This window comes from Lontra canadensis, unplaced genomic scaffold (assembly GCF_010015895.1).
Source record: "Lontra canadensis isolate GAN:19392208 unplaced genomic scaffold, GSC_riverotter_1.0 scaffold30, whole genome shotgun sequence".
Classification (NCBI taxonomy): domain Eukaryota; kingdom Metazoa; phylum Chordata; class Mammalia; order Carnivora; family Mustelidae; genus Lontra; species Lontra canadensis.
In genome coordinates, this window is record NW_022631024.1 from 19,719,315 (window position 1) to 19,741,154 (window position 21,840).

Here is a 21,840-nt window from a genome sequence, read left to right on the forward strand (position 1 = left end):
TTGAGCTCCAACCCTCCTTCCACGCAGCACCCCCAGAGCCGCCACGTGTCGCTGGCTCCAGCGAGTGGCGGTTTTCTTCTGGCCCCTTAGCCGTCCCGCCCTCCCCCAACCCCCCGAAGAGGAGTCCCGTCTGCCAGGTGCTCCCGTGCTGCCACCGCCTGGCGCAGAGCACGGCGGCTGACAAGTGGCCGTGTTTCCCACTCGCTTCTGATCACGGCTCCTCCCCTGGGCAGGCCTCGAACACGGGGCGGTGACGGCTCGCCTGGCGTGATGAATCCCACCTCGGGGCCGCTTGTTCTGAAGGCACCGGCATGGAGGCTTTTCTGACCTAGCTCTTGGCGTGAAGAAAGGCGAAAACAAGGGCAGCGCGCGGCTGAGTGGGGGAAAGCAGTCTACGATGATTTGCTTCGAAGCGTGCAGCCGTGTTGGCTGTAGATCTCCCTGGCAGATAGGGGGTTTCCCGGGCAACGTGTTTAAATGAGGTTCATAATCTTGCCATTTGGCCCCACGGAGACGTGCGCACGCGTGTGTGCGTGTGTGTTTGTGTTTTCCAGACGTGTGCTAGTGGCTGATAAGGAGGGTCTGTGGCCTGAGCCCGGAGCATGTGACTCCTGCTCATTGACTGCTAGTGGCAGCGAGAGCAGTGGGCCGGGAGCCCTCCCCATCCGCACAGCGTCTGCGAGTCAGTGGGGTTGGAGGGGCCCCGGGCGCCAACCTGCGACGGCAAACCTCATCGCCAGCTCCAAGCAGCCCCCCTTAAAGGCTGGCTCGCACCCCTCTTTGTCGCTCTTCTGGATTGTTCCTGCCGGTGCCTCTCCATCGAGGACCGTGGGCTTTCCCGGGGCCCGTGCCAGCGGCATGCTAGGACGAACACGGTCCCTTTCCCATGGTTCCCGCGCGACCCATCCGTACTGCCCGTGTGTCCTTGTTTCTTTGCAGAGACATTTGTCAGCGCCTCAAACCCACCTTTTTTATGGCCGCGTTCGCAGAGAAGCCTTCGTTCTGAGGGGTACTGAGTTCACTTGGAGGAAATACTGTTTCCACACAACGAGCTCATCTCCTGGGGGACGTCGGGCTTTCACGTTCAGGACAGTAAAGCTTTGGAGCAAAACACACAAAACCTTGGTTCGTGTTGTGAGGTGCAGTGGAGAGATGTGCGGTGCTGGCTCACCTGGGAGATGGGGACCTTCAGGTGGGCAGAGGGCACGTGTGCGCGTGCGTGCGTGCGCGTGCGTGTCCGGCCTCTGCCCCCGGAAGACCTTCAGGGGCCCCGGCTGATGATGGCTTCACCACCTCTAACATGGGTGTTTCGAGGCTACCCAGGAGCGGGAGGTTTCAAGTAACCCACTTGACGTCTGTGCCCATCCGCGGGGTGGGCCTCAGATACCGCAGGAGAGGCTGGAAGCTGTGGTCCCGCAGGCCTGGAAGAAGGGGTGTGTGGTTTTGTGCCGACTGTGGGCCCCTGGGGGTGGGGCGCTAGGTAGAAACGCGGGTCTGGGCCGAGCAGATCTGGGTGTAGTTCCTCGGTTGGCCACTGGTTGCTGGGCGACCCGGGACAAGGTGCTCATTCTAATCCAGTCCCAGGGTCTGCATCTGATACTGGGGAGTCGGAGGGGCATAGTGTACAGGAGGAGCATCTGTCGTGTTCACCTGAGCGCCTAACGGTCAACGCCACACGCCCGCTCATATCCTGACAGTTGAGAGGTGGGGGTTGGGAGGCAGGTTCTTTCTCTCTCTTTTCTGAAAATTTATTTATTTGTTGGGGGGGGAAGAGGGGCAGAGGGAGAGGAAGGGAGAGAGAGACTGCCCAGCAGACTCTGTGCTGAGTGCGGAGCCCCATCTCGTGACCCTGGGATCCTGACCTGAGCCACAGTCAAGGGTCGGATGCGTGACAGACTGGGCCGCCAGGTGCTCCCAGAGGCAGGTTCTCTTTGGAACTTCTGCTGCGGATTCTGCGTGTCCATCTACCAGGGTCTCCTCACCCACCCACCCACCCACACACTGTCACGCCGTCCCCCCATGCACCCATTCACCCACCCGCCACCCATCCTTTCATTCCCACGTCTGTCCGTCTCCCTGTCCACCTACCTGCCCATCCATTCATCCTCCCACCCGTCCGATTACCTGCACACTCATCTGCTCACCCGCACACGCACCCACGCACCCATCCGTTCTCCGGCACCGCCATCCGTTCATCCCCACCTCTGTCCACCGTCCACCGTCCACCTCCCACCTCCCGTCTGTCCATCCATCCATCCACTGTCCACTACCCATTCTCCTTTCCTTCTGTCTGTCTATCTGTCCATCCATCCATCCATGCATCTATCCATCCTCCCTCCCTCCCATCCATCCGTCCATCCATCCGTCCATCCAGCCAGCCACATCAGCATTTGCCAGGTGACGTCCGTGTGGCAGCTACTTGGAATATAAAGTTCAAAGATGCAGCTTCATGTGTTGATGCATTTCTAGGAGGTCCTGTGTCCTGTGTTGAGCGCCCTCAGTTTCACAAGCGTGAGGGACCGGACTGGCGTCCTGCTGGCTACGGCTTGAATGGGGGCTCGCCGCTGTGCGCTCTGGGTGGGGGTGGGAGGGTGGTATCTTGTGACCAGTTTGTGATGGCCGCGGTGTCATGAGCATAAACCTATCCTGTGTTTCCACCACAGGGCCCAGAGTCCGAGCCTTTTGGCAGTGGGGAGGGACACCAGTAGACTTTTTTTTCAAAAATAACATTTGTTCCTACTCTACATTGTCGGAAATTGCCATGTGACAGCCAAGGGAGAGCAGGAGGCAGACGGCACAGAGACACCCAGTCATTGCCTACGTTTTCTTCATTTCCGCCTGGCCCTTTTAAGCAGTTTATAATCTTAAATTTTAAAAACTTATTTGAGAGAGTGTGCACGCGAGAGAGAACACCAGCCAGGGCCTGGGTGGGGGAGCAGAGGGAGGGGCAGACTCTTCTATAGGGCAGGGGGCCCGATGCGGGGCTCCATCCCAGGACCCGGGACCATGGCCTGAGCTGAAGGCAGCGGCTTCACCGCCTGAGCCACCCGGTCCCCCAGCAGCATAGAATTTTAAAAACTAGACTCTATCGATGGTACGCGCTTCGTAACCTGTTTCGTTCACTTAAGGGATCATGAGTGTGTTTTATGTGAGCAGATCTACAACGTCGGTTCAGCTGGCGGCTCGGGTGCCCTCGTGTGGGTGTGCTTGCCTCTGTCCCTGGATGCTGGTGGCGGGCGGTCAGGCTGCTGCTGGGTTGACTGGCGATCGTGAGTTGCTGCGGGAACAGCTCTGGAGCTGAAACGTGCCACGCATCCCAGAGCGGAAGCTGAGCGTCTCTTCCACGCCCCCAGAGCAGCAGGGGCTTTCTTCTTCTGGCCGGGAGAGCGGGATGGTTCCCACTGCCCTTCCTGGAAGGATTTGCTGGTGGCCCCTCGGGGACATGTCCTGTGGGCTGCCCACCCACCTCTCCATGCCTGGGCAGGACGATAAGCTGAAGCTTCAGGCTTAGCATGGAGTGCTGCCCTGGTTCAGGGACCCGCGGGGTCTAGCAGGATGAGCCTCGTGAGGGGAGGCACTGGGCCCCCCGTGGCAGAGGTCCTGGGAGCCCCGATCTGGAACTCTTGGCTCGGCTCAGTCTGCACCGGTTACTGCTCTGTCCTGGGTCCCCCTTTAGCTGCCTGGGGTTCAGACCACTTGTCCTTTCCCCAGAAGTCCCTGCTGCGCACCCAGCTTGTCTGTCTGCTCCACACACGTCCTCCTTCAGCGACTCAGTGCTTTGCAGACTGGCCTGAGGCCGACTTCCGGGGCACCCTCCTTGCCCTTCTAAACACCTTGTCGAGTCTGTGCTGTTGCGTTTCTGACCCAGGTTCTACCTCTGGGCCCCATGGGGCCTTAAAGATAAGCAGATTCCGGGCCCTGCTCTCTTCCTCTCCAGAGCCTTCCCAAGGGTGGACCTGGGGGGCGGCTTCTGAAACTCCGCCAGCGAGCGCGGGGAAGCTGATCGGCTGCTGGTGTTGGGGAGTCTGTGTGCCCTGATGCAGACCCGGTGGAGAGCGCGGGGTCAGAGCAGGTCACGGCTGGGTGGGGACAGTCCAGAGATGCCCACTGGCGCACACACCCTGCACCTCTAGCTGCCTCCTCCGGGCTGTCACCTCCGCTCCTTGCGCCTTCACTGGGGGTGCGCGTGGCTCCTCCGCATGGGACCGGCCCTCCGTGGACACGTCTTTCTGCCGTCACCCCTTGCCCTGCCCCATGCACATGTTCCGGCGACGTGGTTGGTGGACCGCTGAGCCCAAAGGCTAGAGCCCGCGGTACGTGGGGAGGAGGGGAAGACGCTACGTGTGTGTTCATTCCATTTGTTAACTGGGAGGCGGGCGGGAAGTGCAGATAAAAGTTGGTAAAATGTCACTGTTTGACATTTATGTTTTCAGAAGAGCTGGAGGGGCTGTGGGCTGGGAGGTGTCTGGTCATGGCCCGGCCCCTCCATCCTGGGATGGGGCCGCCTGGCCAGGGGTGCCGTGGGAGCCACACGGGGCCTCGCTTCTCCTGCAGGGAGGTGCGCCCTACACCGTCTTCCCACGTGGGACTGCTGCCACCCCTCGTCTGACCCCAGGACAGGGGGCCCCCACACCTGTTCCCAGCCGCCCCTGCCTTCGGTCACCGCAGCAGGGTTCCGTGGAGGGGGGAGGTCCTGCCGGAGCACTCCCCTTCCTGCACACATGCCAGCCAGGGACCTTGGCCTGGGCGCACCCAGGGACAGTCCCCTCCGACAGAGAGGACCACGTGGAACCCCACGTAAGGAGCTGCCTCTGGCTGGACGGGAACCCGGAGCAGAGTGTCTGCGCGCAGGGGGCCGAGACTGCCGTGTGCATCCCTGTGCGTGGACCGCAGTGTGTGGATGCACCGGGACCCGTGCCCTGGCTTCAGGACACTCCTCTGCGGCATCTCCCCTCAGCCTGGGGTTCGCCTGTGTAGGAAGCACCATGTTCCAGGGTAGGAATAGGCTTCGTCCCCGCGCCCGTGCCGACCGATGGCTGGGGCGGCTTGGGGCTCCGCCACCAGGAGCCTGACCTGTGTCTGGCCAGCCGGGGACGATCGGGCAGGTGGTGAAGGCCATTGGCTGCAGGGGTGCGGGGGGCGAAGCGTGTGTGCCCAAAGCCTCCATGGCCCGACGTCGCTCACTTCTGTCACACGCAGCAGCGGCGCTCGAATGGCCGTTCACCCTAAATGCGGAGAGCTCGCGACCGCCAAGAGAAGGAGCAGAGCCAGCTTGCTCGCTGCTTGGGACAGGCCCTGGGTCGCACATGAGCTCAGGGCCTCGGCCGGGCCGGCTGCGCCATGAGCCCCCAGAGTCCCATCTGGGAAGCTGCAGAGGGACCCCGCCGTTCTGTGGTGTCCTGACTGCCAGGCCCCGGCCCCCAGAGTGTGACCAGGTACTGGAGGACCGACCACAGCACTGGATGCCTTGGCCGAGGCGGGCCCGTCACCAGCCCAGAAAGGGCCTCGGCTGTGGCTTGGGTCTTCCCTCCTTCTAAAAAAATTGCCGCCGGAGGGAGAGCGGCCTAGAAGGGAGCCTGTGGAACGTGTCTCAGCGGGGAGCTTTAGGCCAGAGACCTTGCCTCAGTTTCCCAGTCTCCCAAACGTGCTAGGCTGGCCCGGCCTTGTAGCAGGGAGGGTTCAGAGGCCCGTGAGCTGGGGTCCCGTGGCAGCCAGCAGCAGGTGTCTGTGGAGTCAGCGGTGGTCCTCACGGGCCGTGTTCACGTTCCTTGTCCCCGGATGCACACGGGCTACACCCGCAGCGTGCAGTGCACACACTGTCTTGCACGTACTCTTACACCGTACCACTGCACACACACACAGATGGGCTCGCACACCCTGACTCGGGGAGGTCTCTGGGTCGAGCCTTGCTCCTCCTTCCTCGGGGTGGGGCGTGTGGTGCAGCGGGGGCCCCGGAAATCCCGCAGCTAATCGCCAGCGCCTTCGTGTGGGTTCCACTTTATGACTTTGTGCTCTGGGGCCGCGGCCTCCTGTTCCCTGCCTCGGTTTACCCATAATCGCCGGAGGAACCTCTTCCCTGCCTGCTGCCTGTTGTCGCAAGGACCCGTGGAGTCCCTGTGTTGGGGCCCTTGAGGCCGGGAGACAGGTGGGCCCTGGGTCGCAGGACAGGACGGGGGAGGGTCGGGGCAGCCGGAGAAGGAGTTGCTGCCGCTCATCGCGGAGCACGTCAGAACTTTCGTCCGGGCGGGCCCGTCGGTCTGCGGAGATGCCGCTCGGGTCCCCTCATGCCGCCGGCACCTGGAGCTCTTGGTTTGCCTTTGCCTGACCCTCTGAGGGAGCTGGACACTGCTGTCCGTGGTCCTACAGGGAGAGGAAGGGCTCACGAGGAAGGAGCACCATGCTTGGATGCTTGTGTTGACCCTGCTGGGGAGCCTGGGGCACGTCACTTGACTTCTCGGGGCCTCTGTGTGGCCTCCGTGAACCGGGTCAGCACCTGCTGTGAGCATGTTGGGAAGCATCTGGCGGCTTCCAGAGCAGGGGCGTGGGGTGAGCCCTTGGTGAGCGTGTGGGTGCTACGGCTCTCCGCGGCCCCGCCGAGGCTGACTCTGGTGTGGGTGAGGACAGGGCCTGGCGAGCAGCTCACGGCTGGTGCGGGGGGGTGGGGGGAGGAGCCCAGCCACCCTCAGCACACGGAAATGGCACATTTAGCACGACACAGGCCAGAGAGCTGCCCAGTGCCCGCCCGCGTGCCGCGCTGGGTGTGCATGTTTACGGAGTGAAATTGGGGAACAGCTGTGAACACACACGTCTCCCTTCCCGTTTTTGGATGACTTTCTGGTTTCTTGTGGAATTACAGAGTGTCTTTCTGGTCTCCCCAGGTCATCTCTGCCGTGTCCAGACTCTCCCTGCACCATGTGGCTCAGAACAAAGGAATCAGGTGAGCTCACCGCGCGGCCATGTGACGCCCCTGTCATTCCTGCCACCCCGTGCCACCCGCGGGCCTGGCCCCAGCGCTTAGCGTCTGCAGCCGAGGTCCTCTGCCCTGTGTCTTTCTCATGAATTTTCAATGTGGTGTCGCATTGCCTGTTGGCTGCGGCGGGGAGGGGTGGGGGGGCGGGAGCTCCTCGGGTTCCCACCAGGGAGATCGTGCGCATGTGTTCCACTGATGGCCGCAGGATCTCTTTCGATCTTGGTAGTTAGATCAGCAAATTAATCGTTTCACAGGTCATTGCTTACCTAAGTGTCCTCCCCACGCATCACACCCAGGGAGACTGAGTCATGATGGCCGAGCAGTGGGCCGGCCCATCCGGGGGCCGCGGGTCCCTCAGCAGGACTTCCCGCTCCCAGGTCCAATGCCCCTTGGTTTTCAAACTCAGCCTCAGAGGATACCGTGACCCCTGTGGTCTGTCCTCCGGTCTCCGACACCGGGCCGGACACGTAGGCAACAGGGACGGGGAGGGCAGCCCCAGTGAGAGCAGATGGCTGCCCATTCCGACCCCCAGGTGAGGGGTCAGGGAGACATCCAAATGGGGCCCACGTTCCAGATTGGGTGGGCACAGTGGAGGACCTGCCCTTCCTCAATGTCCCCGGGGCCCGTGGGCCAGCTGGGTGGGCATGAGGGCCTTGGGAGGACAGAAATAGCCCTGCCCTAGGGTGGAGTGGGTGGGGTGACGCCCAGGTGCGGGCCACATCGCGAGGGTGCTCTACGATGACAGGGGGTCACCCCCTAATGTTGTCTGTGGGGGACACCGCATGCCTGGGGTTGGGGGTCCCAGGACTATGGTGCTGGGCCTGCCAGGTCAGCCGAGCGGCCCCCTGGGCGGGCTGTTTGCCCAGGTCCAGAGAGTCACTGGGACAGACACGAGGGTGAGGGACCGGCCCCCCCAACCCCCCATCCAGGAAGTCTTTTGCCTTCTCCGAGGACTTAGAGATTCCTTTGAACTGGGGACGCCTGTTCGTTGTTTCTGGCCTCGGAGGCAGGAGAGGCTGTCTGAAACCGTCGTTAGACTGTGTGCTGAACACACGCGGGAGGATGTTTCCAGGGTCAAGTCCCGCACCCACCAGGCGGCTTACCCCAGGGACATCGCTGGCACCTCGGGGCCCGTCTGCCCCCTCCCCGGCCCTGCCAAGCTTTCGTGAGGTCTGTAATAGGGACGGTTGGAAACGTTCATTAGGAACCTGTGCGTTACTTCTGGATACCGAGGCAGTGCGCAGTTTGGGTTTCCTCCCGAAACGATCCGCGGTCCGTCTGCCCGCTGGCTTGCTGCGGCTGTACCCCCCAGCCGGCTCAGCGTAGCCTCGTCTGTCCACGTGTCCGTGTGTCCACGTGTCCACGTGTCCGCGTGGGCAGGGTGAAGTTCGTGCCACAGAAGCTAGTCACGTTCTTTGCTCCTTCCCGGGAGGCCGGAGTGTCATCTCTGCTCTGTATCCATGACCCCGAAGCAGGGCCTGGCCTGGGAAGCCACGTGCTTATTCTTGGGGCCGATGACCGCCTACCTCCACCCCCAGCTTTGCCCTGGACGCGGCGGTCCTGCTGTGGTTCCAGACTCCACAGTCCCAGGCTGACGTCATCCTTCAGTGCAGGGGGATGGGGAGGAGGAGGCAGCGAGGGGAAGGAGGGAGGTGTCTGCAGCCCCAGGCGGGGCGGGGCTCCCCGTGTGGAGCAGCCCTGCCGCGCCTCCCTCTGCACTGTCCCTTCCTCCCCCGAGCCCTGGTCCACAGCTCTCCTGGGGTCCTTTCCCTTCAAAGCCCACCCCCCGCCCCGCCAGGGACAGGAGTTAACGTGCTGTGAGCTCAGGGGAGGGCAGCACAGTGGGGCGGCCTCTTGTCCCCCCGACACGCGGCGAGTTCCCCAGCCGACGGGGCGTTCTGGAAACCACCGGCCCTTGATGACACTAAGTAGCTCCTCGTGTAAGAGCTTTTCTTCGCGACCTTCCTTACCAGAGGTTTCCGTGTGGCCAAACCCTTTCCTCTCTTGAGAACCCACCAGCCAAGCCTGTGGCCCCAAAGAGACTCTTCCTGGTTTCTTTCCTGGCTGGACGGGAGCCCAGCGTGCTCCTTTAGTAAAATGATCATTTTTACAGCCTTTGCACTTTGCCTAATGAGTTGATTTTCCATAAAAGCCCTAATTATACTTCTCAGAGGCTGATGAACAGGGGACTTAATCCGAGGCCCCCCCGGTGCCGGCTGGAGGGTCAGAAGTGAGGTTGGGTCCGGGGAAGGGGGTGGTTCCCTGGATGTCCTCAGCCCCGCGGGTGGGGGTGACTGTGGGTCCTTGTCACAGCCAGAGCTGGCCCTCCAGAGGGAGGGACATCCTGTCCGGGGGTCATCACAGCACTGAACGGCAGCAGCCGGGGAGAGGGCAAAGGGCAGGCCTCTCCCGGGGGAAGGGGAGGCCAAGGAGCCCTCAGCCCAGGGAGGTTCCTCTGTCAGGTGCCAGCTCAGCCAGTGGCCTTGGGCAGGAATGCTCTTGGGGCCTCTGTCCCGTCTTCTGTAGGCTGGGAAGGTTCCCCTGCTGCGTAAGGTCCCTGTGAGCCCCTGACACTCTGCGGATGCCCACGGTGGGCCGGGGTGGTGGGCAGAGAGGGGCCCCCAAAGCTACAGCCCCCTCCTGGCTCCTGGGCCTGGACGGACAGGGAAGGGGATCCCTCAGGTGTACCTAAGTCGTTGCAGATGTAAGTAGAAGCAGGAGGTGGGAGGGTCGGAGCAGAGCGGGGAGGCCTGGTGGTGGTCGCAGTGACGGGACCACAGCCGAGGAATGCCGCGTCTCAGAGCCGGCAAAGGTGGGGAGGGGATTCTCCCCCGGAGCTTCCAGAAAGGACCCCGCCTGCTGACACCTCGACTTGAGCCCGTGAGGCCCAGTTCCAGACTGCTGACCTCCAAAGGCCCCGGACAGCAAGCCGTGTGGAGCCGGGCCGTGGTGACGGTGGACGCGGGCGGCTTCACAAGGGCCCTGGTGTGGCGAGGGCGCGGGGGCGTGGGGGCACCGGGTCCTTGCCGGGTTGTGGCTCCCCCATCCTGGGCCGCTGTCCTTTTTACCACGTGAAGAAAAACTCACGTGACGTAACAGTAACCGTCTTAGTGAGTACGGTTCAGTGGCATTTAGCACTTTCTCCGTGCTGTGTGTCCACCACCTGTCTGGTTCCAGAACATTCTCACACCCGGAAGGAAACCGTGTCCCTCATAAGCACCGACGCCCCTCCCCCGTGCCTCCCCTGGGGTCGGGCACTCAGCTCTGTGGATGGGCCCAAGGGCGTCACTTCGTGTGAACATCATGGCACGCCGCACAGCCTCTCGCGACCTGCTCCCTTCCCGCGGTGACGCGTTTTCCAGGTTCTTCCCGGCTGTGGCGCGGGATAGAGACCCCCTGTGTGGGGTTTCCACCCGTCGGGTGGACGCTGGGCTGCTTGCACCCTTTGGCGATGGGGAATCGCGCTGTGGTGAACCTTCGTGTTTGTTTGCAAACCCGAGCTCAGTTCTTTGGGCTGCCTTCTGACATTTTGATAATTTTCTACCCACACAAGCCCACAGATCCCCAGTGTTCTGGACGCGCACGGGCGCCGGAGGCTGGGTCCCATCCCGGTGTCCACTGCATGGACGACGGTTGCACGGAGGTGGGGACGCTCGCCTCGCCTGGGTGGCTGTCTCCTGGAGGGCGGCTCAGAGCGGGGCAGAGGCTGCTGTGACTGGCCACGGGGGCACCCCCAGCCTGCTGCCTCCTGCTTACTGTTGTCGCCCCAAAACTCTGCTGTTGGGGTGCCTGGGGGTCCTCAGGCTTGGTCTTTTCCTCCAGTCCGAGAGACCCCAGCCCCATTTGAGGTGGGTGGGGCTGTGGGCAGGCTGCAGGGTGGGGGGTGGGGTGGGGGCAGGGGTGGGAGCGACGGGACCCCTCCCCAGCAGAGGGAATATCCTTATTCAGTTTGAAGCAAATGCTCAGGACGTCAGACGCGCCTGATCCCAATCTGAGCCCAGGAAAGCACCTGGAACTGAAGAGAAACATCCCCCGTCTTGTCCCGGGCTGTGGAGGACCCACTCCTGGGTCTTCTGGGCGCGAGGGGGCAGGGAGTGAGCCTTCGGCCCAGATGCTCTCGTGGGTGAAGCCAGAGCAAAGCCGCCTTGGCAGGAGGTCGGCTGTGCTGCCTGAAGGGGTCTCGTGGGAGCGTGGGATCCGCTGCTCTCTGCGTTTCTGGGCAGGGAAGCGCGATTTCCCTCGATCCTCGCAGGGCCGTCCCCAAGTAAAGGCCTCGTCCTGCCCTGAAGCCCCGGCCGCTCCTCGAGGCGTCCTGTGTTTGCGGATGCCAGCCACGGCTCTCACAGCTCCCGGCTCCCCCTGTGGGCCCCTCCTGCCCACGTCCCTTTCCTGTCCGGCGCCCCCGGGTTAATACAGGGAACTGGACTGTGCGTGAGCAGTTTGGGCGGAAAGTGGCTGTTTTCATGTGCTTATTAGCTCATTCTGCCAGCAAGATGGTTTTAATCATCCCACCTGGTGACTGCCCACTTGGTGGAGAGCCCGTGTCCCTCTTCCTTCCCTGATGACGATGGGGCCGGCTTCGTGGGCTGCCGGGGTGTCACTAGGAGACTTGAGATTCCTTCTGGGAGGGGCTCGGACGGGGCCACCCGTGGGCTGTTGGGTGTCGTGGTTGTGTCTGGCCGTCCCCAGCGTGTCCCGGCCGCACAGGGCAGCTCCGTCCAGCGGGTGGCTGCCCCGCTTGCCCGGTCAGGTGTCGGCTCAGGTGATGGCGGCCGTGTCAAGCGCAGAGCCCCGGCCTGGCTGTCCCCTCACTCCCACCGCCTTGGCTGTTTGCTCTCCCCACATCTGCCGCGGCTCCAGCTGGGGCCTCCAGGCGTGGGCAGAGCCAGCCGTGTCCTCTGGTGTGCGCGTGCCTGTGGCTGGTGTGGTCCCTGCATCACTTTCCTTGCAAGCCCAATTCTGCATCCTGATAGCTTATACGTCCGTGTGCCAACAGCTGAATCTGAACGCCGACCTCATGCCTGCTGGCACAGTGGGCGCCCACAGTGTCCCAGACCCTCCCCCCAGGGCTCCTGTGAAGTTTCTAGAAGGGATGGCCCTCCTTGTGCTGAAGGCAGGGGTGGAGGGAGGGAGTGTGGCCATCCTGCCTGGGAAGTGTTGGGGGAGAGAGCGAGCGCAGGGGGAAGGGAGGGACCTTCTGGTTTAAAGATCTGAGAGCCAGTGGCTGCTGGGCTGGTGACAGGGCTGTTGCTGGGGGGGAGTGGGGGGTGCTAGATGGAGCGAAGGGGGCCTGTGTTGTGTGGGCCAGGCCCGGAGTGAGGGAGCTCTCCTGTGGGTGTGGCTCTGCTTGGCGGGTCCTTTCCCACCCTGGCCCGGCAGGTGTGTGGGACACAGACCCTGCCTCCAAGCAGAAGGGGCCCCCAGGGCAGGGGACAAGGCAGCACCAGCACCGTGGGGGCCTCCTCCATTCATCTGACAACATGACTCCTGCTCCTCCTGCTTCTGAGCACGCGCCTCCTGGGAAGGGACGTCCTGTGGCTCCATCCAAGCCTCCCGCCCCCACTTGTGACCGTGACCCACTCCTGGGGCGGAGGGGAGAGCCAGACACTGAACTGGGGGGCACCATGGCCATGTCCTGTCCATACTGGCCACCAAGACAGAGCTCCCGAGTGGGGCCCCGAGGCTCTGAACCTTTCCCGCTGTCCGGAGCCTACACTGTCCTTCCCCGGGACACCCGAGTGTCCCCTGCAGGTGAGCCGCAGCCGCTGTCCGTGAGTGGGGCCTGGCAGGGGGAGCGCCTGGGGCATGCGTCCAGCTGACGTCCAATGAGTCCGTCTGTCTGCACACAGACGTCGGTGGGGGGCTCCTCTCATCCTTCCCCTGCCGCTGAGCCCAACTCCCGAGGAAGGCTCGCCTGCCCTCGTCTCCGCCACCGGAGCTGGAGAGACCTGTATTGGTTGAAAATGCGTTAACTGGGCTGTCTTGTGCCGGGGCAGTGGGGAGCTGAGTCGTGCTGGAGTTGGTCAGAGGGAGCAGGAGGGCTGCCCGGCAGGAGGGCCGCGAATGGCCGGCAGGACCTTTAAAAAGACCGAGTGTGGCTGCCTGTCCCTGCTCCGCTCCCGCGTGTCGGGGGTCAGGTTGGCGCTGGTGCCTGCACCTGCCCACAGAGGACGCTCACCTGGCTGCTCTCACGGCCTCCGTGTTCCCTCCCCGCCCCCCACTCTCGCGGGCTCCCCTTCCCCACCCTCCAGCCCCTGTCGGTGCAGCCGGTCAGCTCTCCACCCACCCATCTGTCCCTCTGCCCCCGTCCATCCACCCATCTGTCCCTCTGTCTGTCCGTCGATCTGTCATCTCTACGCTGACCCATCCTTGTTCTCACCCCCCGCCCACCTGTCTGTGCTTCCCTTCTCCCTTCCGTCCTCCCGTCCCTGCATCCATCATCTTTCTGCTTGTGTTTCCATCTGTCCGTGTGTCTGTCCTGCCCCTACCTGCCGCCCCCCGTCTGTCTGCACATCTTGTCCATCTGTCTGTCCATCCATCCGCTTATCCATCTTTCCACCCACCCTTCTGTCCTTCTGTCTGTCCTCCCTCCGCATGTTTCACACGAGTGTGGGGTGGTCTCTGTGTGGCGCGAGGAAGCTCACGGCCTCTGGCCTGGTCAAGGTCTGGCAGTGAGAGCGGGAGGCCCCGTCTGCTCCCCGGTGCAGTCCAGGCACTCAGCTGGGTTCCACGCTGGGGAGGGGCTGGCGGAGGCGCGACCCCGCCGACCTGCGTGGTGGTGGGACGCCGGGTCAGTTTCCTTTCCAGAGAGCGTCTGTGGCCTCTCTGGAAAAGCAGGGTCACAGCTGGGACTCCCTCCCCGGCTGCTGGGAAGCCTCAGAGAAGCTCCGCGAAGTTCTCCGCACCGGCCCCGACACATGGTGGGGAGGGGCGCCTCTCCGTGCCCCGGTTTCCTCTCCTGCCGGGGGGTCTGCTGGCGCCCACGGGAGGGCTGAGTGGGCTGAAGGTGGTATGTGCGTATCCCGCTTCCCGACCGAGGGAGGACGTGTGGGCTCTGCCTGTGGGTGAGCTCCGTGGCGCCCACGCCTCAGGGAGCCCAGGGTCCCCGCTGTGTTTGAGGTGCTCGGAGAGGATGTCAGGGGACAGCGGGCATCCAGGCGCAAGCATCTGCTCCAATCTGTGGCTCACGAGCATCCCCCAGCCCCCCGGGCCTTCCTGGGGCCGCTCGGGTGCCCGAGTTCAGGATCATGACAGGGGAGCTGTCACCGGTGCCCACACTGGCCTGTCCTCGCCGACAGATGTCCCTGGTGCCCAGACGGGAGAATCGCTGCATGACGGAAGCCCCCGGAGCACGAGCGGCCTCCTGGGCGGGGACCTGCCTGCGCCAGGCGGTGGGACGGGAGACAAGGGGGGCTGGGACTTGGCGCGTTCGCCGTGACCCTTGCAGACTCTCGAGGCCCCTGGGCTGGATTTCAGACCCTTCACTCAGCCCTTCGTCCCTCCTCCCACGTGTGGGTAAACTCTGGCCCAGAGGGCTTCTGCCTGTAGGTGGGGAGATGGACACAGGACCCTGGTCCCAGATGGCCGAGTGTGTCGTAGCAGGACCCAGGGCAGGGCGGGGAGAGTGGGGAACGCGACCCGAGCCCCAGCGGCACAGGGTGAGGGGCCGGCCAGCTGCGCTCGAGTGTGGGCTGCTGGTGCGACCTTTAGCAGGTGCCTTAGCCCTGGGCCTGCTTCCCGGCCTCTGAAAGGGAGGCCCCCGGTGACTGACGGTCAGAGCGCCCAGTGAGGGCCCAGGGCCAGAGCAGCCCCGCGAGGTGGTTCTCTGGTGGGGCCTGAGGATGTCTTCGAAGGCGAGCCCGGGGCGAGGGGGTGTGGGCTGAACGTGGCTTTAGGAACATGCACCCCAGACCTGTGAATGGGTCTCACTGGGGAAAACCCCAGGGCCTTAATGTAAGACGACACAGGGAGGAGAGACCCCGGCAGAGTGGGGGCAGTGGGACCATGGAAGCAGAGGCTGGAGGCACGCAGCCATAGCCCAGGGATACTGCTGGGGTCCCCAGGAGCCGGGACGGGCAGGAGGCCCACCTCCCTAGAGCCTTGCGTGGCCCTGCCCGTACTCCGATTAGGACTTCTAGCCTCTTACACTGAGAGCGTGAATTTCTGCTGGTTTAAGCCACCTGGTTGGTGGTACTTGGTCATCAGCAGCCCCAGGACCTTAGCGTGGGCTGTACGGCTGGGCAGCGGGCTCCGGGAGAGGGGCTAGATGGGGGGTCCTCCCTCCAGCGTGCCTGGTGTGTGGGGCTGTGATGCTGCCCTTCCCAGAAGCCGGTCAACGTCCCCATGAGCCCAAGCCCTGTCCTCCTGCAGCCGCTGCCACGGAGACCCGCCGGCAGTGGGGGTCTTGGGGTTCAGAGACCCCCGCCGGTCAGCAGGGATGGGAGGGTGGGCTTCCAGGGACTGTGGCTCCTCCTCCACTGGTGCCCTGTCCCCAGAGTATTCGTTGTTGGGGGCAGTGAGCACGTCCACACATCCTGGGTCCAGAGACCTGTCAACTCCTGTCCCACCCTCGGGGGAGTGATGATGGCTCCACGCGGAGACGAGTGAAACAGTAACAGCCTCCCTCTTCAGCAGACACCACCATGAAAAATTGATCAGGGCAGCTGTGCAACAGTATCGGCTCGTTTTCAGAGACGGAGCAGCAAGCGATGTCACGCGGCAGGACGTACCCGTGTGCAGAAGGGCGGTGAGGTCATTCTGCTTACCCACGGAGCTGCGTGGTGTCCTGGTGCGGTGGTGACGTTGGGGGTGCGTCCTGGGGCGGGGACTGTCGTTAACAGGCTGCGGCCCGAGGTCAGCTGTGCCGTCTGCAGCCTGGAGCTCGGCTCCCAGCAGTGGGGATGGCCCCGTGCCAGGCAGATGAGTCAGAAACAGGGCAAGAGTCACCCTTGCGCTTTTGCAAAAGGTTTCCTGGGGCTTTGGGCATGTCCAGGGACGTGCAAGGCTGGCGCACTCAGAAGCCTGAGGTGGCGCCTCTCACCACGGGCGGAGGGCTTCTAGTAGTCAAGTGACTGTTTCTGCCACACGTCACTCCACATGTCACTGCGCTGCCCTTCTCACTGTGGCTCTCACCTGTCCTTGGGACTGGTCGGGACGGACCGGGTTCTGCGGCGGTGATGGATAGCCCATGTCCTGGTGCCTCCCAGCAGCGAGCGTGTGTGACCTGTTCCTGCTGCTCCACGCCACCTGCTTCCGGAGCCAGGCTGGCGGGCAGCCTCCTGTGGGAACAGAGTGGCCGTCGTGGCAGGTGGTGCACACGGCAGTGTGTGGGCTGGTCCCTGTAGACTCTACTGGTCAGTGAAGCCAGGATGCTCAGTGTCCAACAGGACTGGGGACTGTCCAGTAGGAGTGGGACTGCTGTCCCCCTTTCACAGAGGAGGAGACTGAGGCCCAGAGGCTGAGGGGCTCGCTGGAGGTCTCGAGACCAGGGCATAGGGTAGCTGAGCCGGGAGCCTGCCCTGTTGCCCTCACCTGGCCTCATCGCACACAGCCGCGCTCCTGCGGCTGGTCCCACGTGGCCTCCCTTTTGGCCACCTCGCAGCAGTGTTTGGACAGGAGAGAGAGGGGTGTTGGAACTGACCCGTCTTCCCTGGACTTGCCTGGTTCTTGTTTGTTCTGATCTTTTCCTCTTCTGTTTTTATTCATTTATTTATTTTTAAAAAAATTTTATTTATTTATTTGACAGAGATCACAAGCAGGCAGAGAGGCAGGCGGAGAGAGAGAGGAGGAAGCAGGCTCTCCATGGAGCAGAGAGCCAGATGTGGGGCTCAATCCCAGGACCCTGGGATCATGACCTGAGCTGAAGGCAGAGGCTTTAACCCACTGAGCCACCCAGGCGCCCCGGTTATTCATTTATTTAAGTTTTAGTTATTTTGGACACCCCCAACCCCGCTGGCTAGTGCAGGGCCCAGACCATCCTGCTCGCTCCCGACCCAGCCCTGCTTCCGCGCTGGCCCTGCTGCTCCTGTCGAGTCAGGCCTACGGCATCTCACGTGGGGCTCTGCGCGGTCATCGTTGCTTTGGACCTTTCATGAAGAGACTCCGGTTGACTTGGGGGACTCGCCGTTGCTCTCACTATCCCAAGATGCGTCCGGTCGTGGTGTGTGGCTCTGGGTCCTGGGCAGGCCCCCTCCCAGCCCTGGTGCCCGTCCCCCACATCGTGGCTGCCCGGGGGTCAGCGATCGGAAGGCCCGCCTCACCCGGGGTCCCCACTTGGCAGGGAGGACGTGGAGGCCCCGGTCTCGCAGCTGGTCAGCGGTGCCGCTGCGACTCCCTCCCCACGGCCCGCAGGTGGGATTAGCACAGTGGGGGTCCCGGGACCTGGGCCTGCCCTGACTCAGCCCCATCAGCCTCGGCTCCTGGCAGGGATGATCCTGGGGGCAGACCTACTTTGGGGTCACTGGTGAGAGACCTCGACAGCCCTGCACCCCGACCCAGCCCCGGGGCTCTGGCCCTCCCTGCTGCTGTGCTGCTCGGGGCAGGGGCGCCCGGCTGGCTTTGTTTCCGGTCCCCAGCGGGCTTGGTGACCGCAGAAGGCTGTGTGTTCTGCCATTTGGTGAATTCCTGTCCTGCACTCTCCCCTCCTTGAGCACTCCCGGGGCGCCGGACGTCTCTGTGGTGTGGGAATCTGGCCGGCAGAGCTAGAGCAGGCTTGGGACAGAATGGTGTCCAGCTGTGGCCCCTCCCAGGAGGACAACATTGAGGCACCGGTGGTCTCATTAAAGCTGCGGCCTGGAGCCCAGCCCTGACACTTCTCTGGGCCCTCGGCCCGACAGACTCCAAGTCAGGCAATGGCCTGCCTGGGCCCCCAGTCCACACCCATCTCCCCACCCAGGGGCACCTTCAGAGTGGGTAGTGGCACCCTCGGAAGGGCTGCTGCCCAGTTCCGCTCCGCAGTGGCCATGTCACACCCTGTGGTACGCACTGGGAGAGCTGCAGTCTGTCCTTATCCTCACTTGGGCCCGGGACAGCCCCTCCTGGGACGTGGCTGTCTGCAGCTCCCCCTGTCCTGTCACCACTGTGTGCTGCCTTCCTGAGTCCCACGATCTAGGGGGACAAGTCCAAGGGTGGGGCGACAGGGGCACAGGGTGGGGGGCGAGGGGGCACCCAGATGCCGGGGTCCGTGCACCGTGCAGAGGAGGTGATGTTGGACCTGGCTGACCCCCAAGGAGGGAGCGGTGGCAGGTCTGGGGCCCCGGAGGCCCGGGCAGAGGATCTGGGAGGGAATGCACTTGGCTTCCTGTGGGAAGGAGAGGGGCTGGGACAGTAGAAGAGCCACGTGGGGAGGGGTGGGCAAGGCAGCGGCATGGGGGCAGGGGGTCTCTGTGCCGCTCAGAGCGTGCAGGGAGCCCTGGGGGTTTCGCTGGCGGTGTGGCCTCTGAGATCGTGTCCAGAGCCCTCTGGCCAGGACCAGTGAGGGACCCTGCTGTGGTGTCCGGGCTATAGGGATGGAGTGTGACGGGGTTGGAGTGCAGGGAGTGGCGCCCCAGGCCCTGTGGCGGGTCTGTCCCTCGGGCTGCTGTCCACGAAGTGGCTGGGTGCCTGCACGCAGGTCGGGGGCCCAGGCTTGCTCCTGCCCGGGTTTCTTCCACTCTGTGGCCCCTCTTGAGGGCAGTCCTGGTTCAAGCGCAGTCTGCCCCTTCTGGCTGGCCTCCCAGGACAGCTTCCTTCACGTCTCTGGGCTACAGTCGTCATCTGTGATGAGATGGTGGCGCCCATCTCGTGGGCGGTTGTCCCCGCCAACTGGGAGCTTGAGGATGCCCCCCTCCTCCTTCTCCTCCTGAGGCTCCCTGAGCCCCTCGTTTCCAAATGTGGTGGAGGGGGCTTAGGTGGCACTTCTGTCCTTTCAGCTGGGTGGGGCAAGTGTGTCCCCCACCCCGCCTCTGGACAGCAGGTGTCGTGATGGAGGGGCGGCCCGAGCTCGCCAGGAAGCTGAGCTGCTTTTCGAAGCGGAACCCGCAGGTTGGGCTTCCCCCGGGGTGCGATCCGTTCTCGTCCTGCCGGAAAGAACCCCTACCCTGATTTGTGCCGCCAGCCACGCGGAGGGGCCGTTAGGGGCAGGACTTGGTTTGGCCTCTCTGCCATGGGAGATCTACCGAGGGCAGGGTCCCTGGCCTTCTGAGGACGTGGTGATTTGGGGCACCCGGGTGACACTTCCCAGGAGACAGGCAGGAAGTGGGGGGACAGAAGAATGCCTCTGGCTCTGTGTCACCCCAGTGTCCCCCCCGCACCATGATTTGTTCTTGGAGGTGAGAGAATGATGGCCCAGAGAGGGGTGGCATCTTGTCTGAGGCCATACAGCGACTTGGTGGTCACGCCGGCCACCAGTCGGGTTCCCAGCTGGTCTCTCGGCTTCCGTGTGTCTACTCAGATCTGCTTTGCTCACACGTTGACTTGTTTTTCCGGAGCCGGCCAGCAACACTCAGCGCGGCCAGTGAGCATTTCCATTTCTTTCTGACCCCGCTTGCCCTGGAGTGTCCGCCACGGGCTCCGATGGGCCACTGGGCTGTGTGATTCAGGAGCGGAGTGGGGTCGGGAGGCTTGGGCTCCGCTCTGCCATCTCAGGCCTGCGCTGGGCCCAGAGGGTCATTTCAGGGAGCCCTGGGTGTGGGAAAGAAGAGGGAATGGTCTCGATTTCCAGCAGCAGCTGGAGTGTTCCGTGGGGTGCGGACTTCAGTCTGAGCTCCCGGCTGCGTGGGTTGGCAGTCTGTGTGGAAAAGACGCCTGCAGTGCCGGGAGAGAATCCGGCTTCGGGCCCGGGACCGGCGGGCTCTGGGGCCTCTCTCGTGTGGCCTTCTTCCTCTCTCCACCCTGAGAGCCTCTCCTGGCCCAGCGCGTCCGAGCTCGGACACTGGTCCCCCGGCCAAGGTTAGAAGATGTCTGGGGGCTCTGGCCCTTCGGTGCCCGGTTTGGAAACTTCCTGTGCAGGGAGAACGCTTTGGTGTTCCGTCGGGCCGTGCAGGGGTGGCTGTGGCCGTGGCGGGTTCTGCAGCATCTCCCGTGCCCTGGTGGACGTGGCCAGAGCATTCCGTCCGTCAAGGCCATGGCGGGCCGCGGGGATTTCCTGCCTCGCCGGGGCATGGGAGGGAAACAGCAGGGTGACTGTTGGGCCCTGCTGACCCACAGGCCTCTCCGCTCCTCGCTGCTGCCGTTCCAAGAAGTGGGCCGGAAAATCAAAAATACGCTGGGCTTCTGGGCTGCTGAGAAGTGGCATGGGGGGGCCGAGCCCGCCATTCTGTCTCGACCCTGAGGTCAGAGTGTCTTCCTCGGCCTGGCTAGGGTTTTGGAAGCAAGGACAGAAGCAGCCCGGCTGGGCCTGGGGGTCACTCGGGCTTCCTCTCTGCTGGCGGGAGCTCTTACCTGCTCCCCCCATTGCCTTGGGGCCGGTCACCCCTCCCCCTCGCCCACACGTCTGCTGAGCCTGCCCCAGTGGTGGCTTCACCTTGGTGTCCCCCTCCAAGCCCCCACTGCATGGAGACACAGAGACCCTCCTGCCTCTGTGCTGACTTTGGTTTAAGATCCCGTAATGAGGCGGCTGGCTGGCTCAGTGGGTTCAGCGTCTGACCCTCGGTTTCAGCTCAGGTCACGTCTCAAGGTGGTGGGATCGAGCCCTGTGTTGGGCTCTGTGCAGCGAGGAGTCTATGTGGGATTCTTTCCTCCTCTCTCCCTCTGCCTCCCTGGTGCTCTGCCCCCGGCCCTGCTCGCTCGCTCTCAAATAAGTGAATCTTTAGAAAAACAAACAAACGGTAGATCCTTGTGGTTAGTGCCTGGGCCGGCCCACCTGTCCCCGCCACTCTCCAGCCGCAGCCCCCATGGCCTCTTGCCCTGGCCCGGCCCAGCCACACGGAAGCTGCACGTCCCCATGGGCACGGACGTGTCCCTCTGGCCCGGCTGCGTCTCCGGCCCTCCACTGATGACCACGTCCTTGTCGCCTGTGGCCTCCACTGTCGTCAGCGCCAGGCCCCATGGGTACCGTGGCCCACGCAGCTTCTCAGAACGCCCGTGCCACAGGGGTTAATCCCCATTTTACAGATGAGTTAACTGAGGCTCGGGAGCACCTTTGGCAAGCTCTTGGGCTGGGAACCCGGCCAGGTCCAACCCCCACTGATAGGAGGCCGGAGCTCTGCACTGAGCATTGGACTTTGCTCTCCAGGTCGGCTCCCCCCGCCCCCGCCACCTCCTCTGAGAAGCCCTCCTGATTTCTCCAGGACTGGACTGTCCTTCTGCCCCGAGCCTTTCCTCCTGCTCTCCGCGCCTCTCTGGGTCCCTGTGCTCTTCAGCCCTGTGCGGCCTTCGTGTGGGGTGCGGGTCGCCCTCCTCTCCAGCACGGGGTGCAGCCTGAGCCGGGTGCGGGCGTGGGGGTGTGCTGGTTGGTGTTGCCCCCGACACAATGGCCTTTGCACACCGGCCGGGGCGACGGGCTGGGGGAAGACACGAGATCCGTGGGCCTGTTTTGACAGTCGAGGCTGTTTGGCGGGAGAGCCGTTTTGATAAGGAAACCCTGGTGCTTCATGGCCTCCAGCCGACTAGCGGGTGGCACCCGGTGACTCTGTCAATAAGAAACGGCCCGCCGGGTCCGCCAGGCCGCTGTGCTGGCTGTGCCTTTCCAGTTGGCCTGGCTGCCCGTCCCCTGGCAGACTGATGCCCCCTACCTGCCCCCATGCTGACCTCTTCCTTCTCCCCGGCCCCTGGGCACACCTGGGCACACCTGGACACACCTGGGGAGATGAGGCTGACCCTGATCTGATGCTGTCCTGTCCCGGGCCCTCCCACAGCCCCACCGCACCTTGTTCTGAGGCCAGTTTCAGAAT

At 63.6% G+C, this 21,840-nt stretch overlaps 1 protein-coding gene across 4 annotated transcripts in view; it reads left to right on the forward strand.

Moving 5' to 3' along the window:
• The window catches only part of VAV2 (vav guanine nucleotide exchange factor 2), a 158,501-nt gene that overhangs the window by 77,582 nt on the left and 59,079 nt on the right, over positions 1–21,840 (forward strand). For all 4 annotated transcript variants that reach the window (XM_032866244.1, XM_032866246.1, XM_032866245.1 and 1 more), the window contains exon 3: positions 6,879–6,937. In XM_032866244.1, the coding sequence (XP_032722135.1) occupies positions 6,879–6,937 (59 nt within the window). The remainder of the gene's footprint in view (positions 1–6,878; positions 6,938–21,840) is intronic.